The 17166-nt window shown below is 32.4% G+C and overlaps 1 protein-coding gene across 1 annotated transcript in view; it reads left to right on the forward strand.

The window, feature by feature from the left end:
• The window catches only part of LOC144371429 (ankyrin repeat domain-containing protein 26-like), a 56483-nt gene extending 47042 nt beyond the window's left edge, over window positions 1–9441 (forward strand). The window contains exons 7-8 of the mRNA XM_078033749.1: window positions 4938–5137; window positions 8533–9441. Coding sequence (XP_077889875.1) covers window positions 4938–5137; window positions 8533–9441 — 1109 coding nt within the window. The remainder of the gene's footprint in view (window positions 1–4937; window positions 5138–8532) is intronic.
• The last annotated feature ends 7725 nt before the right edge of the window (window positions 9442–17166 follow it).

Genomic DNA, 17166 nt, shown 5'->3' on the forward strand with positions numbered 1-17166 from the left:
TGGTACACATTTTACTGAATCTCTGGACTTTTTCAGTGTTCAGAAATTTTAGGGATTTGAATAAAATCCCTCTTTCACTCACTTTGCTGAGAAGCTCTTCACCAACTCTTTGGTTTCTCCATGCAATAGTGCAGCTTAGAATGCAGCTTACTCTATACTAACATTTTCCCAGAATCAGCCCTTCTTTCTATGTGTATTTTCAAGCTTGTTTCTGAGCAAATTTCATTGATCTTGAGTAGACAAATCTTGGCAATATGGTTTGCGCTGAACCTTGTATCCTGTCATTTCTCTATAAGATGTGTGTTGAGGATTTGGATCAAGAAAAAATACTCCCTGAGAACTCAATGTTTGTTGGGTGCAAATGGGTACATGTTTATTCACAACTACTTGGAAGTCCAAGCCTTGAAGGATGGCTGTATTCAGTCCACTCAGAGGACTCCAGTTGCCAATTAAAGTGGCCATGGGATAGAAATAAATGATAGAGTATTTGACAAGAATGCATGAGTTTGTGGGTCCACTCCCAAGGTGTATACACAAAGAAAGAAAAATAAATAAAAACTGTGTAAAGTTGAAACCAGTAATTATTTACCAAATATTAAATTTAATTGGAAATCACATTTGGGAATATTAAGTTGTTCTGGTTTTACAATTATCCTTTTCTATTTGGATTGATGTTCACGCTTTCTAATGCAGTTCTAAGGAATGTGAGTAAATGTATTCATTTATCAGCAGAGACCCATTTTGACATGACTTCAGAAGAAGAGCACAAAAGTTTTGATGATGCTCAATGTACCCAGTCTCAGGTATGTCAACATATAAAGCATTTCTTCCTGTTTCTTCTTGTTTTTCTTTCTTGAGGAAAGTAAAGGAGGCCAAATAAAAATATCTTTTAAATAGACTTTTGGAATCCAGGCATTTATATTACTAATTACATCTAAAACCACTCTGAACTGGTTAGAATCTGAAAATAAATAGCATTAGTAGTCCTGTCAACTTATAGCTAAATTTACTACGTAATGGAGGAAAAACAATTCTAAATGTTGCTTGTGCTTCCACTTGCAAAAACATTTTGAAAAATAAAATGTTGAGACTAAATTTGAGACTGACAAATAACCACCTGGGTTATGAATGGTAATGGTCACTGACTGCATTCATGTGAAAGGGTGATGTTGTGAAAGGCTCAAAATTCTAGTAAAATTCAGTAGTTATTTGCTACAAGTTGAAATATATATATTTATATATATTAATATATATATTATATAATATATATATATATATATATATATATATTAACTTTATACCCTGGTTAATGTTTCTTTGCTATTTTTTATTGATTTTTAAAAAAAATAAATGACAGCAGAATGCATTATAATTCTTATTACACATATATAGCACAATTTTTTTATATCTCTGGTTGTGTATAAAGTATGTTGACGCAATTTCTGTCTTCTTACATGTATTAAACAATTTTTCTGTGGTGACCTTTTCATTTTGTTTCTCTTCCTTGCAGAAAATTCAGTCAATTTGTTGAATAATTTTTTTTAAAATTTCTTAGTATAATAAAGAAATGTATTTGTGTGCATTAATGGGGAATGATGGAATTTAGAGATGCTATCTCATCTTTTTTCTCACATTGCCAACATTCCTTGTGTGAGATTTAGCACACATCTAGATTTATTTTATTTGGCTGGCATATGTAGGTCCTTGGGTTTACAGCTTTCCCTTTGGGGTGTATCCTGGGCAGGGGCCATATCTCAGTGTCAAATCCCCAACTGAACACCTAAATTTCATATTTTCAAACAAAAACTTTGTTAGTTCATTGTTTAAAAAGTGTAATCCTATTTAATATGAAACATACTCCTCAAAATTCTTTAAAATAAGACTCGAAAGCCTTCTCACATTTGATGGTGAATTCAAAGTCGGATGAGTTACAATGAATATCATTCCTCCCGTCCTTTGGGGTGTATACACCTTTGTTAGCATGTTGTCAAGGAATGCCTTTTCTATGATATCCACCATGATTTTACCAAATCAGGAGCCATTGGAAGATAAGTGTTCAGCTTCATCTGGAGCACAATGCTAAGACACGCTATGGAAAGTATGACTGCTCAGTCTGTAGTTATCTACATGTTAGTTAGCTGCTTCCAAGACCAAAACTTGGGTGATGTCTAAAAGAGTGATAGTGAAGTCTTCATGCAGCTCATTGTGGTCCTTTATTTTGCAGGTATTTTCTGAGGATTCTCCACAGATGTGTGTTTCTCACTCATCTGGAGAGAAACATCATAAAGCAAAAGAGAAAGAAGATGGACATGTCCATGGTAAGAACAACATATTCTACACAGTTTTTTCTTTGGATAGAATATTTATTTATAACATGAGTGCTGATATATTCTAATACTTGGAGAAATGAACCTAGTAAACAGGGAATAAAGAAAAAGTAAGAAAGATAAAGAGTTGTCTCTCTCAAGACCAAAGTCCAGCAGAAGGTTATAGTGGGAGTGTCCCTCTTAGTTTCTGTACAAGAAAAGTATAGACCACAGGGGAGTTGGAAAACTTGAATTTTTATGTTGGAAAGAATAATGTTCTTCACATTCTACCTGCTTTCTGTTCATTGTTAATTTCTCAGTGTATTTTCATTTTCCTCAGGGAATCTTTTCTAAAGATCAGATTTATGTATTAGATCACAAACCTCTTTTCTAATATCTGCCTAAATTATAATGATCTTTTTTGTGTCTGTCTTCTCCATTAGATTTTAAGCTAAAGAACAATAGGGGTCTAATCTCATCTGCTATATCTTCAGAGTTCAGCATATTGTGTCACGTGTTTTTATGCACTCATTGTTTTAGTGTATAAACAATGCATGTGAAATATACAGCATTCATATATTTAAATTAGTCACATATTTTATTTATATCTTCTTTTTTTCTGACAGATTCTGTTAGCCTATCGAAAACCCAGAAAGCAGTTCTATCACTTCAAAGAATAATAAAAAGCAAAAAAAGTCACTGCACACAGTGTTCACTACATTTTGAAAAAAATGCACAACTGGAAAACGAGATTCATGAGCTAAAAAAGAGGGTATCAGAGTTTAAGCAAGAAAATATAGAATTGAAACAACAACTCCACAATTTGAGGTATTATATCCTAGGTTGAAAGAAGGAGTGAAATCTTTTCCTTTAATCCAATAAAATAAGAAGGACAAATTTTTTTTAACTACTGCCTCATCTGTTAGCACTTTGCAAAGGAGAAAACGTGAATAAATTATAAAATACTTGCAAATATGATAGCATATTATTAAATGTGATTACTTCTAAAAACTAAGTTCATATTTTTCCCCATCACAATTTTAATGTCTCTATGGAACCCCATCTGCTAGTAATCTATTTATTTAACAAGCATAATTTGGGATTGTTATTTGTTTATATTTTTAACTTTTTATTACAATTAATATTTCAAGAAATATCATTTATAAAAAAATCATTTCCTACTCAGATACCATAGCATGTGCCTATAATTCCAGCAGCTTGGGAGACAAATATAGGAGGATCAAAAGTTCAAAATAATCCTCATTAACATAGCAGCAATGTCCTAAGCAAATTAATGAGACCTTGTCTCTAACAAAAGAAAAAAAAGATGAAAAAGACCTTGGGATGTAGCTAAGGGATTTAGCTTCTGGGGGTTCAATCCCTGGTACCAAAGTTGGGGATGAGAAGAAAACAAAAAAAAATAACTTTCCATATTTCTGTTTACTTTTGAAAAACATTTCAATATAGAGTTATTTGGTTAAAGTTGGGAAACTTTAAAAAGATTACAGGATTTTTAAATTTCTCTCAAGAAAGTTTGTATTCCACCAGAGAGGCATTTCTCACTGCCCTGAAACATGTTATATACATTTATAGTTTTAGGCTGATTTTGGGGATCAAACTCAGGGTTTTGTGTTACTAGTGTGATGTGCTAGTGCTGAGCTAGATACTAGGCTACACTTCTAACATTAACATTCATTAAAAAATGAAATGAAAACAGATTTTTTTATTCAAATTCATTCTCATTCATAAATTTGTTCATATTTCTATATTGAAAGGACATATACTTTTTATGTTTTTTAAGTATACATGACAGTAGACTATATGTTGACATAAATTTATTTTTGTTATGTCTTATATTCCATTGTGTGTGTGCACACACATATTTTTTAAGGTCCCATCTTGTTCAAAAAGGGATTTTGAGTTTTTTGTAAAATACATAATGATCAAAAAGGTAAGTTGAGAGTGTTACCATAAAAGAAACATAAAAAGTATAATAACAGGTATTAGATTATTTATCCCAGTTCGAGGTTATAGTAATACAAAAAATACATGTTTTTATATCTTTATTTTATTTATATGTGGTGCTAAGGATCGAACCCAGCACCTTACTCATGCTAGGCAAACACTCTACCACTGTGCTACAGCCCCAGCCCCAAAAGACACATATTGAAAAAAGAATGTCTGAATATGCTGTTACACTGTAAGCCAATTATAGGTATGCCTAATGACATATTTTATAAAAATGAATGATATTACTACTGAATTCATAAGTTTGTATATAAACAATGACTTTAAAACTTATTTGACATGAAATTATCTTTTTAACTGGGGAGGACCTATGATTGTGCAAAAAAATTACCTTAAACTTGTCAATTTACCAAATCATTTCTAATTTACTTTTCTGTGGTATCTAAAAGATTTGCTAGTAATAGAAACTTATCAAATAACAAACAATCTTCTATTATTGACTTTCAATTATGTGTGTTTTACACAAGATTAAAGGAGAAATTTAAAATGTTAAACTAGAAAAGCTTCAGAGAACATAAATTTTTTATTAAGATACTAAATCAGCATACAAAGAGCCAGAACATAAAAAGACATTTTTGGTTTTGGGCAAAAATCAATTAAAAGGCATCCATATTAACTTCAGATATACCTTAAAAGAAGATGAGGTGAAGAGAAAAAATGATATGTTACATGAAAAAAATAAGAACCCATTAAAAGAAAAAGAAACAGAATTTAACAAAGAGGATCAAGTGAGAAAGCAAGCTGAAATCTCTGTTTGTACAATAGATACAGAATTGGAGACTGCAAGAAATCATTTTAATCAGGTAAATGAACGTTCAGTAAAGTTTCAAATTTTTACTGTATTTCATTTGAATTATTTATAAAATCTCTTTAACTTATTGTATATGGCCATGTTTCACTTATTGATGGCAATGTGGTCTGAGGAATGTGCTGTTTGGCAATTTCACCAACATGCAGTCATCATGTGTGTGTGTACTTCCACACACTTCGGACATCTCCCACAATGCCAGGAAACACAGACTTATAGGACCTCCATTTATATGCAGTCTGCTGTTTCCCAAAGCATGGGTATGTGGGGTGTGAAGTACTATTTTGATTTAAAACACAATGTTCATTATTTGGCAATAAAAAAATTAAAAAAAAGATCTGACAAACCAGAAAAAAAATACCACAATGTTATCTGACTCTAACATTAAATGATAATGTTTATGACAAAACTAGTTACAGCAAAACTTTGCATCTGGTAGTTGTTCAGCATTTGTTTTCTGAATGAATGAAGAAGTTTAGTTTAATCACTGACATAAATACAAATTTAGGTGTTTTATGTTAAAATAAAAACTAAATATCTATGCACCTATTTAAATCATTTTTTAAAAAAGTGTTTCACAATTACATTTCTGTCTGCATTTAAGAAATGTTTTTTTTTAATTTTTGAATTTTTTTAAAGATAGAGAGAATTTTAATATTTATTTTTTAGTTTTCGGCGGACACAACATCTTTGTTTGTATGTGGTGCTGAGGATCGATCCTGGGCTGCACACATGCCAGGCTAGCGCGCTATCATTTGAGCCACATCCCCACCCCAAGAAATGTTTTCACTCACCCAAATTTATCTGTCATTTGTGCAAGTGAAATGTAAGACATTTACTCATAAAGAATAAATCTACCTTTTGGAATTATTTTTTAATCTTGAAGGTCCCACTCTTAAGTTAATCTTTTAGATTTCTGTCACCTGCTGATATACAGCCAAAACCTTGCTGAAATAAATTTGTAGATTTTAGCAGAACAAAATGAATCCTACAGACAATTTCTATGAGACCCTAATGACAGAATTTACAATATGAAATTTCAGTAACACATTTTTGCAAACAAAAAGAGATAGACATGGGCAGAAAGGAAATCTTTCCTGAATTATTTTCTTCTGTTTTCCAATGAGAGAGAGAGAGAGAGAGAGAGAGAGAGAGAGAGAGAGAGAGAGAGAGAGAGAGAGAGCACAATTTGCCTATGTTTTTAGCCTTGTGCTCCTTTTCAGAATTGTGATACATTGTTCATTGATATAGATCATGTGTTTAATGCTGTTCCTACATTTATAATTTATCAATAGATGCAATTCTCATTCACAGCTACAAAATGTTAGAAAACAGAATATGCTAGGAATATTTTTAGGAAAAGACCTTGGAGAACTTTTGTTATGTAGATGTAGAGCTAAGGCTCTTACTATGGTCTGGTTGAATACATGAGGTGTCAGATTGCAAACTTATTCTTCTTAAAGTTAAGTGTTCTTTTATTTGCCACTGAAGCCATCCCAACAGATATGTACATAATAAAATATTTGGAATTTTTAACGGTTTAAGGGGTAGATCATACGATCCTAAAAGTAGATCAACAAAGAAGTAGTGAATTCTAATTTTTATTTATTGTTTTTAGGTATACATTACAATAGGGTTCTTTTGGTGTGTTACACATACATAGCATATAACTTGTTCTATGTAGAGTTTTTCTGGTCATGTATTCATATGTGAACATAGGAATGTAATGTCAGATTCATTCTACTATATTCCCCTCCCCTCTCAGCCCTCATTCACTTTTGTCTAACCATCAAACTTCTATTCTTTTATCCTCCACCCTTATGTGTGTTACCAACTACATGTTAAGGAGAATATTCAGACTTTGGATTTGGAGGACTGGATTATTTCACTTGGCATGACAGTGTCCAGTTCCATTCATTTGCCAGCAAATGCCATAATTTCATTCTTCATGGCTGAATCCATTGTGTATATATAACACATTGTCTTTATTCTTCCATGTGTTGAAAGGCACCTAGGTTGGTTCCACAGCTTAACTTTTGTGAAGAGATGCTATAAATATTTATGTGGCTGTGTCACTATACTATCATTGGAGTATACACTGAGGAGCAGAATAACTGGGTCAAATGGTCGTTCCATTCCAGGTTTTGTGAGAAATCTATATACTGCTTTCCTGAAAAATTGCTTGGTGCAATGTATGAGTCAATCTTTTACCCACATTCTCACCAACATTTATTGTTACTTCCATTCTTTATATCTCAGTGTAATTTTAATTTTCATTTTTCTAATCGCTAAAGGTGTTGAACATTTTTTTTATATACTTGTTAACTGTTTGTACATATTTTTCTTTGAAGTGCTTGCTCAGTTTTTTGTTCATTTATTGATTGGGTTATTTTTTGTTTGTGAGTTATTTTTCGAGTTGTTTATATATTCTGGAGATTAATGCTCTATCTGACATGTCAGTGACAAACATTTTCTCCCATTCTATATGCTGTCTACTCACATTCTTGATGGTTTCCTTTGCTGTAAAGATACCACCCCATTTATTGATTCTTTATTTTACTTCTTGTGCTTTAAGTGTCTTTTTGAGGAATTCAATTCCTACACTGACAAGATGGAGTGCTGGGCCTGTATAGTCTTGTAATACGTCTAGGGTCTTTTATCTATTGTCTAGGTCCTTGATCCACTTTGTTTTTGAGAAATAGAGCTTAAATTTTTCCTATGACATATGGGTTTTTAGTTTTCCCAGCACAATTGATTGAGGAACATATCCTTTCCCCAATGCATGTTTTATAGTGTGTTTGTCTAGTATTAGATAACTATATGTGTGGGGTTTTCTCTGTTGCTTCTCTTCTGCAAAGTTACTTTTTTTACATTGGCAAACTAACTAATCACTTAATCTATTCTTTCATTCTGGTATAATGCAGATTTTTTCAATCTTTATTTTTTTTTCTTTTTTTTATAACCAGGAATTGAACCAGGGTGCTCAACCACTGAGATGCATCACAGCCATTTCTTTATTTCTTTATTTATGAATGAGTCAGGGTCTCACTGAATTGCTGAAGACTGGCTTTGAACCTGTGATCCTCCTGCCTCAGTATACTGAGACACTGGTATTACAAGCATGAGCCCCTGAACCTGGCAGTTCTTACATTCTTTAAGTTATAATTTTCTTTTACTCTCATAAATCCATCTTCTTAAATTAACTTTTGAACTCTTGGAAATTTATATTTTTATAAGCTCAGAAGTTTACATCTAATTTTTCTTCTGTGGGTATCTATTTATTGAAACCCTTTCACCATATTAATAAACAGGTTTTTCTTTAATTTCTGTGAAAATTATGAAACATCATTTTATTGAGTGCTAGCTAAATGTATCCTTGGTTTTATTTAGGTTTCTCCTAGTGATGGGACAGAGAACAAGCTATTGCATAAATATCACAAGAAGAAGGATGAGGTCTCTATGAAGAGACTGGAAATGGACACAGTAAAATATCAGAACCAGGAAAAGAAGTGCTTTGAGAATACTGAAATTTTAAGAGAAAAGAATACCAGCCTTCCATGGACACAAAAGTTGAATGAGGAAACACTTATGGAAATATTTCAGGACAATGAAAAGTTGGGTATTAGGAAAGTTGAGAATACATCGCAAAATTTCACACCTGAGAGTGAAAAACAAAGCACAGAAAGACCAGAAACAGATAGTTCACAGGAAAAAAAGAATATTGATGTATCTAACCTAAACGGTAGTAGTGAGTTTTCTTCCCAACAGGTTCCAAAGTCTGAAGTAAAAACAAGTGACCTAGAAAATGAGCTGCATCAGACAAGAGTAATGACTTTGGCTACAGATCAAATAAACAGACACCTAAACCAAAGACAGTGCCAACTGAAGGAGATGGAACACAGGTATCAAAATGAAGAAATAAAAAGGAATGAACATCTCAGAAAGCAGGAAGCTTCTAAAGAGAAGGTATCTAAACTACAAAGAGAAACTACATTGCATGAAGACCAGTTGCGTGACTATCAGAACAAAGGTGAAAATAAAATAGATGGAATTATTAATGTCCAAACCCAATTTTATGATGTTATAAAAAAACTTCAAGCTCGGAATGTCAGATATCGTCTGATGCTGGAAAAAAAATATTTGGAATTAATCAATGAAACTAATCATTTAAAAGAACAACTGGATCAATATGGAAAGGAGAAAGCAGAAGAAGTAAGTATCAAGCAAGATATCTTTATAAAGAGTCTTGAAAGGAATACTCAAAGTGATATCTGCTTATGGCTAAATGTTGAATCTTGATGAATATAAAAATGTAGATATTATGAATGTGTTTCTGTATCAACACAGAACTACAACCTGTTGTCTAGCCAAAATAACTTAGACCTCATTTGCAGCATGACCAATCTGTGTTTAAATTGCTGAGATTTCCAATTTCCCTGCTCTGATTCTTACACACTGTGTACATATTTTAAAATAACTATAGGTACTCATGTGTCAACTAAACACAAAAGACTTAGTTAAAATGTATTTTAATATTTAAAAAGGAGGAAAGTTTTAAAACTTGGGCCTGACCCTTCAATTTAAGAAATTGTTTCTTATAAAGATTTAAGAGTTTGAGTTAAGATTTTTTTTTTGTAGGTTTATGCTGACATTAGTAATATGGTCTCAATAATGCTGAAACAATATCTAATTTTGGTGCTATTAATTCAACCCAAAGTTTGCATATGCTAAACACATGTTCTACCAATGAGCTACATCCCATTACTGAATAACACTTTTAATGTCTTCTTGTTGCTGTACTTGAAGATCACAATGAAACACATAATGGAAATGCTCATACCTAGTTTCAAATAAATTAGTTACTTTTACAGTTCATTCCAGATTTTACAGTTGAACTGAAATGTAGATGCTGTATTTTGCAGTAGACTTTCTTCAGTATATTTTTGTATATTTCTAGTTGGTAAATTTATTTTTAGTCATTTAAGTTTATCATAAATCTGAAAATAACTGTCCGGATATTTTTTTTGTTTGTTTTTATTCATGTCTTGTCCACCTCTTTAAAAGCATCTATCTGTCATTATCATAAATTGGGACTAATGTGATGAATTGCAGCAAAACCACAGTTGATTTCATCTGTAATTTGATGCATATATTCATGATAACTTGCTAATAGTTTTCTTCATTTCATGGCCTAATTCCTATTATATAGTGACAAAGATAATTGTAGCCATCTAAAATTCATTAATTTGGCACTGAACCCCCATGTCCAGACTAATGAGGGTGACAAGGTTTATGTAAATCAGGAGTGGTGTGAAGACCAGTGAGAAATCTAGGAGATGTGGACAGGCAGTGAGGTGGAGACCAGGTTACCTAGCATCTCCTTTATTCTTTGTGAAAGTATATTGGAATTCTTTTAGCAAAGCTTTAAAGATGTGAGGATGTGGAGTATTAACTTGAGTCTCTAATAATAAAGGGATAATAACCTCTGTAGAATTCACCACTACCAGTGAGACCTGTGTAACCATTTTTGATTGAGATTTCAGTAGTTTGTTAAACATTGCAACTTTATCAAGGGCAGTATGTAGAGATACAGGGCTCACCCTGTTGTGTAAGGAATGTGATAGTGACTAAGCAGGAGTACACAATCTTCTATTTTCTTAAGGGAATTCAGAAATAAACAGCAGCTTACTGTTGTATGTAGTGATATTTTTTCAGAGTAAACATCATTATATAATAATAATAATAACAATAGTAATAATAATAACAATAACAATAATAATAATAAATTTTTAAAGTGAGCTGAGTAACAAAATCATTAACAGAAATATCAGGTAGTTGCGAGACATCTTGAAAAACAGCCAGCTGGTACCCTGAAACTACAACGTGTATCAGAGGCTTCTCTAGAAGATTTAGCACATTTTCACATAAATTAAAAATATAAAGACGGGATTTAATGAAGAAACTAAGACAAATGACAAGTCAAGTATGTAGAAAATTGAACATGTCATCTGTAAATCAACACCTGCTTAAGTAATAAAAGTTATTCTGGGATACTAATTTCAATGAACAGCTTTCTTTATATTTTCATTATAATTGATTTTATTATATTTGGGGATCTTTATACTGCACTTATTTCTTACACTTAAAATTTTCTTTTAGAATTTTTCTCTTACAAAATCAGCATCTTTCATTAAAACATCTAGTCTGAGTAAAGCTGAGACTTTTTTCTATAACCCAGCAGCTTTTCATGCTGTCTCTATTTCCATGGTACAACAAGGAAAACTAAATAGAGGTACTATTTAATAGAATGTTTCAGGAAAATTTGTTATTTTTACTTCATTTTTGTGCATCTATTAAAAATCTGCAAGTAATTACTAAACTGACTTTAAAAATGTGTACACATTTTTTATGCTTTTCTCAAAATACAGATATGTTTAGGTTTTAGTTTAATTATTGAAAAACTTACGCCATTTCTTTATTTTTTAATTTATTTAGATACATTATGAAGCATATAAATATTTGTATTATGTCTGGACTGTTATCCAAACTAGACAATGAAAAATGTTAGCTAAGTTTTTTTAGTACATCTCTTAAAAGGCATTTTTATGATATATGTAATGCACCTGACATCGAATTCACCCATATAACATGTAAAATACAGTGTCTCTTAGTACATTAACAGAGTTATGTAACCATTTACACAGTCAATTTTAGAACATTTTCATGTACTAGAAAAGAAACCTGGAACCTCTTAGCTGTCAGTTTTCTAATCCCTACACGTCCAAAGTCCTGGAAAACTACCAATATATTATTTTAGTAATTTACAAATGTAAACCATAGTACTTTTATTTATTTATTTATTTTAACTTTAGGCAAGACTCTATTTTATTTTTATGTGATTTTTAAATTTGTTTTAATTAGTTACGCATGACAATACAATGACCTTGACATATCATACATTTGAATCACATGGGATAAAATATCTCATTTTTTTCTGAGTATACAGGTTGCAGAATCACATTGGTCATGCATTCACATATATACACATGGTAATAATGATGTTCGTTTTATTCTACTATTCTTCCTATCTCCCCAGCCTCCCCCTCCCTTCCCATCACTTCTCTCTACCTAATCTAAGGTAACACTATTATTTTTTTCTCACATCTTCACACATGTATTTTGTATAACAATGAAGGTCTCCTTCCAGGATCCGTGCAATTCCTTTTCCCTCCTTTTTCCTCCCACCCCTCTTCCCTGTGTAGAGGTAATCTTCTTCCCATGCTCTTCCTCTCTTCCCCATTTTGAGTCACCCCCCTTCCCTTATATCAGAGAAGACACTCGGCATTTGTTTTTCTTGGGGTTGGTTAATTCCACTTAGCATAATCTGTTCTAATGCCATTCATTTCCCTGCAAATGCCATGGTCTCATTATTTTTAGTGCTGAGTAATATTCCATTGAGTATATATGCAACATGTTTTTATTCATTCATCCATTGAAGGGCATCTAGGTTGGCTCCACAGTCTAGCTATTGTGAATTGTGCTGCGATAAACATTGATGTGGCTATGTCCCTGTAGTACACTGTTTCTTTATTGTTCTTTTTAGATATATATGACAGGAGACTGTATTTGAATATTTACATCATAGATTATAACTTCACATTTTTATATTTGTACATAATGTGGAGTTACACTGGTCATGTTTTCACATGTGAATATAGGAAAGTTGTTTCAGATTTATTCTGCTGTCTTTTCTGTTTCCATTTTCATTCCCATTCCTTTTGTCTTAATTCAATGAACTTCTATTATTTTTTCCCACATTCCTTACTGTGTGTTAGCATTCACTTATGAAAGAGAACTTCCAGCCTTTGGATTTGGAGGATTGGCTTCTTTCACTTAGGATGATAATCTCCAGTTCCATCCATTTACTGGCAAATGCTATAATTTCATTCTTTCTCACAGCTTATTGATATTCCATCCTGTGTACATGACACATTTTTTAAATCTGTTCATCTACTGAAAGTTTCATAGCTTGAATATTGTGATTTGAGTCACTTTAGACATTGTTGTGACTGTGTCACTGTAGTATGATGATTTTAAGGATTTTGTGTGTAAATCAAGGAGTGGGATAAGTGGGTCAAATGGCAGTTACATTCCAAGATTTCTGAGGAGTCTCCATACTGCTTTCCAGAGTGATTGCACCAATTTGCAGTCCCATCAGCAATGTGTAAGTGAACATTTTCCCCACACTGCCACCAACATCTATCATTATTTTATTCTTTTCAGTTGCCATTCTGACCCAAGTGAGATGAAATCTCAGTGTGGCATTTGCATTTCTCTAATTGAATTTTTTTCATATATTTTCTGACCATTTGCATATGTTCTTCTGGGAAGTGCCTTTTCGGTTCCTTTGCCCATTTATTGATTGGATTATTGGTTGGTGTTCTTTTGGTGTTAAAAAATTTGAATTATTTGTATATCCTGGTGATTAATGTTCTACCTGAGGTGCACATGGCAAAGATTTTTTCACATTTTGAAGGTTCTCTGTTCATAATTCGTGATGGTTTCCTTTGCTGTGAAAAAGTTTTTTAGTTTGATACCAACCCATTTATTGATCTTTTTTGTTTTTTTCAAAAAAACAACAGTTGTACATAGACCACAATATCTTCATTTTTATGTGGTGGTGAGGATCAAACACAATGCCTCACACATGGAAGGCAAGCACTCTACCACTGAGCTACAGCCCCAGCCCCAGCCCCATATTTATGCTTTTAAAAAATATTTTTATCTGTAGATGGGCACATTATCTTTATTTATTCATGTGTGGTGCTGAGGATCAAACAAGAGCTGCACACATGCTAAGCAAGCACTCTACCACTGAACTACCAGCCACCATTTGCTGATTCTTGATATTAACTTTTGCTTTTTGGAAATCTTGTTTGGAAGTTGGCTTATAGTTCTAACTCTAAAATTACCCTGTAATGGATATTTCATGCAAGTGAATTTATACAACAGTAGGTCTTTTGTTTTTTACCAGTTTCATTGACTTAGAATACTTTTTTCAGGGATCCTCTGTGTTGTAGCAAGCATCACTATTTTATTTCTTTCTGTTGTCTAGTAGAATTTTGTTTTATGACCATGTCACTTAGCCAGTTATCAGTTGCTAAACCATAAAATGCTTCCACCTCTAGACAACTCCAGTACTACATGACTATTTACAAGTTAATATTTGGACATGTTTTTATTACCCTGCCTCTTTGTGGTCTTCATGAATTTTGCCGATTGTACCATATCTCTGTGTTATTCATGTTGTACTTTCTGACTTGTCTGTTTTTATTCACTTGATCATGTTTATTCAGAGATCACATAAAATGAATTTTTATTTTTCATGCACTTTCTCTGACTTTTCTGTCACCAACAGTGTTTGCATGGTGATTATCTTGTTGAGATATAAATTCTCCCAAGGTGAGAGTAATATCTGATATCCACACCCATTCTAGAATGAATGGAAAATATTAATGCCTAATAGTTGTTTTAACAAAATTACTATTTGATATCAATCAATATTTTTTGTTAGTAGATTGGCCTGTTAAGACTTTTATTCTAACTATATTTCAGTGACAAAATATAAAATTAAATTCACTTAATCCAATAGTAAATTCAGTATGGGAAAAATCATCTTCTATATATTTTTCCTCAACATTTATTATGTAGCCAGAATTGGGATTTATAGATGTGTAATCCTTACCAACTGAAAAGCTAATATACCTTATTATAGAAACTTAATCTACTCGTCATAATGCTGGCATACATTATGTTTTGTTGCAATTGAATTTATGTAAAATTTGTTGTTTGAGTTTGTGTCAAATATTTTCATTATTTTATTTTCATATTGTGTTTTTTCATACTTCTTTTATTCATGCAGATGGATGATCTCACTACAAAGATGAAAAATGCATCTTCAAAGCATTTACATTTGAGAATAAACTATGAATGTTTTATGCAGAACTTGTTTTTTATTAAAAGCATACAAGATACATTTGAAAAAATAGAAAGGAATCAAAAGAAGTTGGAAGAAAATGTAGTAAACATTCCAAGGCACACACGGAGCACTTGAGTAGAACGAGGCCAAGGAGTACGGTGGGAATGTGACATTGAACATCGAACAAGATGGGATTTAGAGGAGAAGCAAAAACAAGTATTTCTGATTTTACAGGCTACCTTACTTATCTGCAATTTGCTTTAATTCATTTCATTGTAAACTGTATTTCGGATAGACGTATCATAGACGTATTCTATGTCTCTTGAGGAAAGATGTTGTGTAGATTTCTAAGAGAAGGAAGACATTTGATACCCCTTTAAATACCACAATTTACATCATCCTTTCAGCTAATTTGATCTGAGTAATAATTTTCATCAGATAACTGTTGGATATTTGATAATAGTGGGCATAAGTAAGACTATGAGGAGAAAACAATATGATGCAGAAGTATACTTTTGAATTGTTAAGTTAAAATTTTCAACTTTCATATTTTGAATTGATTCTATTATTCTTTAAATTATGGGATGATCTGAGTGCTAATGTGAGAATGATTCATTACTTTGAGCACAGATCAATGGTAGATAGCCTAGCCTGTTCAACGCCCTGGGTTCCATTTGCAGTAGAAAGGAAGAGGAGGAGGGCAGGGAATGAGGGGGGAAAGGGGGAGAGGAAGAACTCAATTATTATTGGTTCAGATTTAATGTAATTGATACTGGTGACAGAAGTTTACAGTCTAATATTTTTTTCTTCACTTTTAAAATTGCAGTCTGAATTTTTGACTCAGAACTAAATAAAATAACTACATAATAATTATTTGGGTTCTAATTATTTTTAAAATATATTCTTTTTATGTTCTTTAGACACAAGAAGCAGCTCCGGATATTACAGAACAGTTCAGAATGACTAATTTTACTCCAATAAGAAGTCAGATGGAACTCAGAATTAGCCATCTGGAATCTGAACTGAAAATTCTAAGAAATGCAACTGAGAGAATATAGGCACTTCCATATACAACAATCCAGATTCCACAAGTATGTCAAAACCTAGACTGAAAAAGAGCAACTTAGTCTCCTTAATTTGTGTCTACTGCATAACTTTGAGACAGGTTGATGAGATCGGTAGCATGCAAAAGCGAACTAGATCCTATAATTTGTGGAAGTAATGTTAGGAAATGAATGTACTCTTGAAATATTAGTCTAGGAAGTTTATCTTTCACTCACCTTTGCATTTTACATCTGAAGGTAAACTATTAAGCTTTCTTCCCTTAGTGTTCTCCTATATGTAATCTAGGCTATTAGATTTTAGTTAAGTATTTTCGAAGTTTTGTGATTCACATAGTTATAGTGTGACAAAACTTCTTCTACATGGAAACATGAACAAGTTTCACAATTTTTGAAAGATTACAACTGAAACCTTAAGTGTCCAGTGTTGTTATAACTACACTCTGGGCACATTCTGACACCTGACAGATTAACTGATTTTTATTTTAATTTTTAAATATTATCCTTACATGGTATCTAGAGACAAAATGTTCTATATAGTTTTTCCTCTCTACATTGTCATACTTGTGATGATGGGAAGTATAACCTGCAAAGTGGTTAAAAATATTCTGATGATAAGTGTTGGGGCCTGTGAGTGACAGAATGAATGGGCAGTCTCCTGAAGCCCTGGTAACAAATTCATGGGCCAACTTTCTAGGCAGCAGCTTTAATCTATCTTGATCACCCACTCACCTATCTTGTTCTGAACCAGTGGCTGTTGCTCTCGATTGTCTCATTGTCAAATGCTTAATTTATCTAGGTAATAGGTAGAATATACATATGATGGTAATAAATGCTTGACAATATCTTCAAGGAACATTCTTTAAGTCCTTGAACTGGTTCACTAAATATAAATTTTTCTAGCTTTACTAAAATTTTCTAGTTGCATGTGTTTAAGAAAACCATGATGATTTATACTTCAACATAGTAAAATGGCTTTGGTAG

This window comes from Ictidomys tridecemlineatus, chromosome 16 (assembly GCF_052094955.1).
Source record: "Ictidomys tridecemlineatus isolate mIctTri1 chromosome 16, mIctTri1.hap1, whole genome shotgun sequence".
NCBI lineage: Eukaryota > Metazoa > Chordata > Mammalia > Rodentia > Sciuridae > Ictidomys > Ictidomys tridecemlineatus.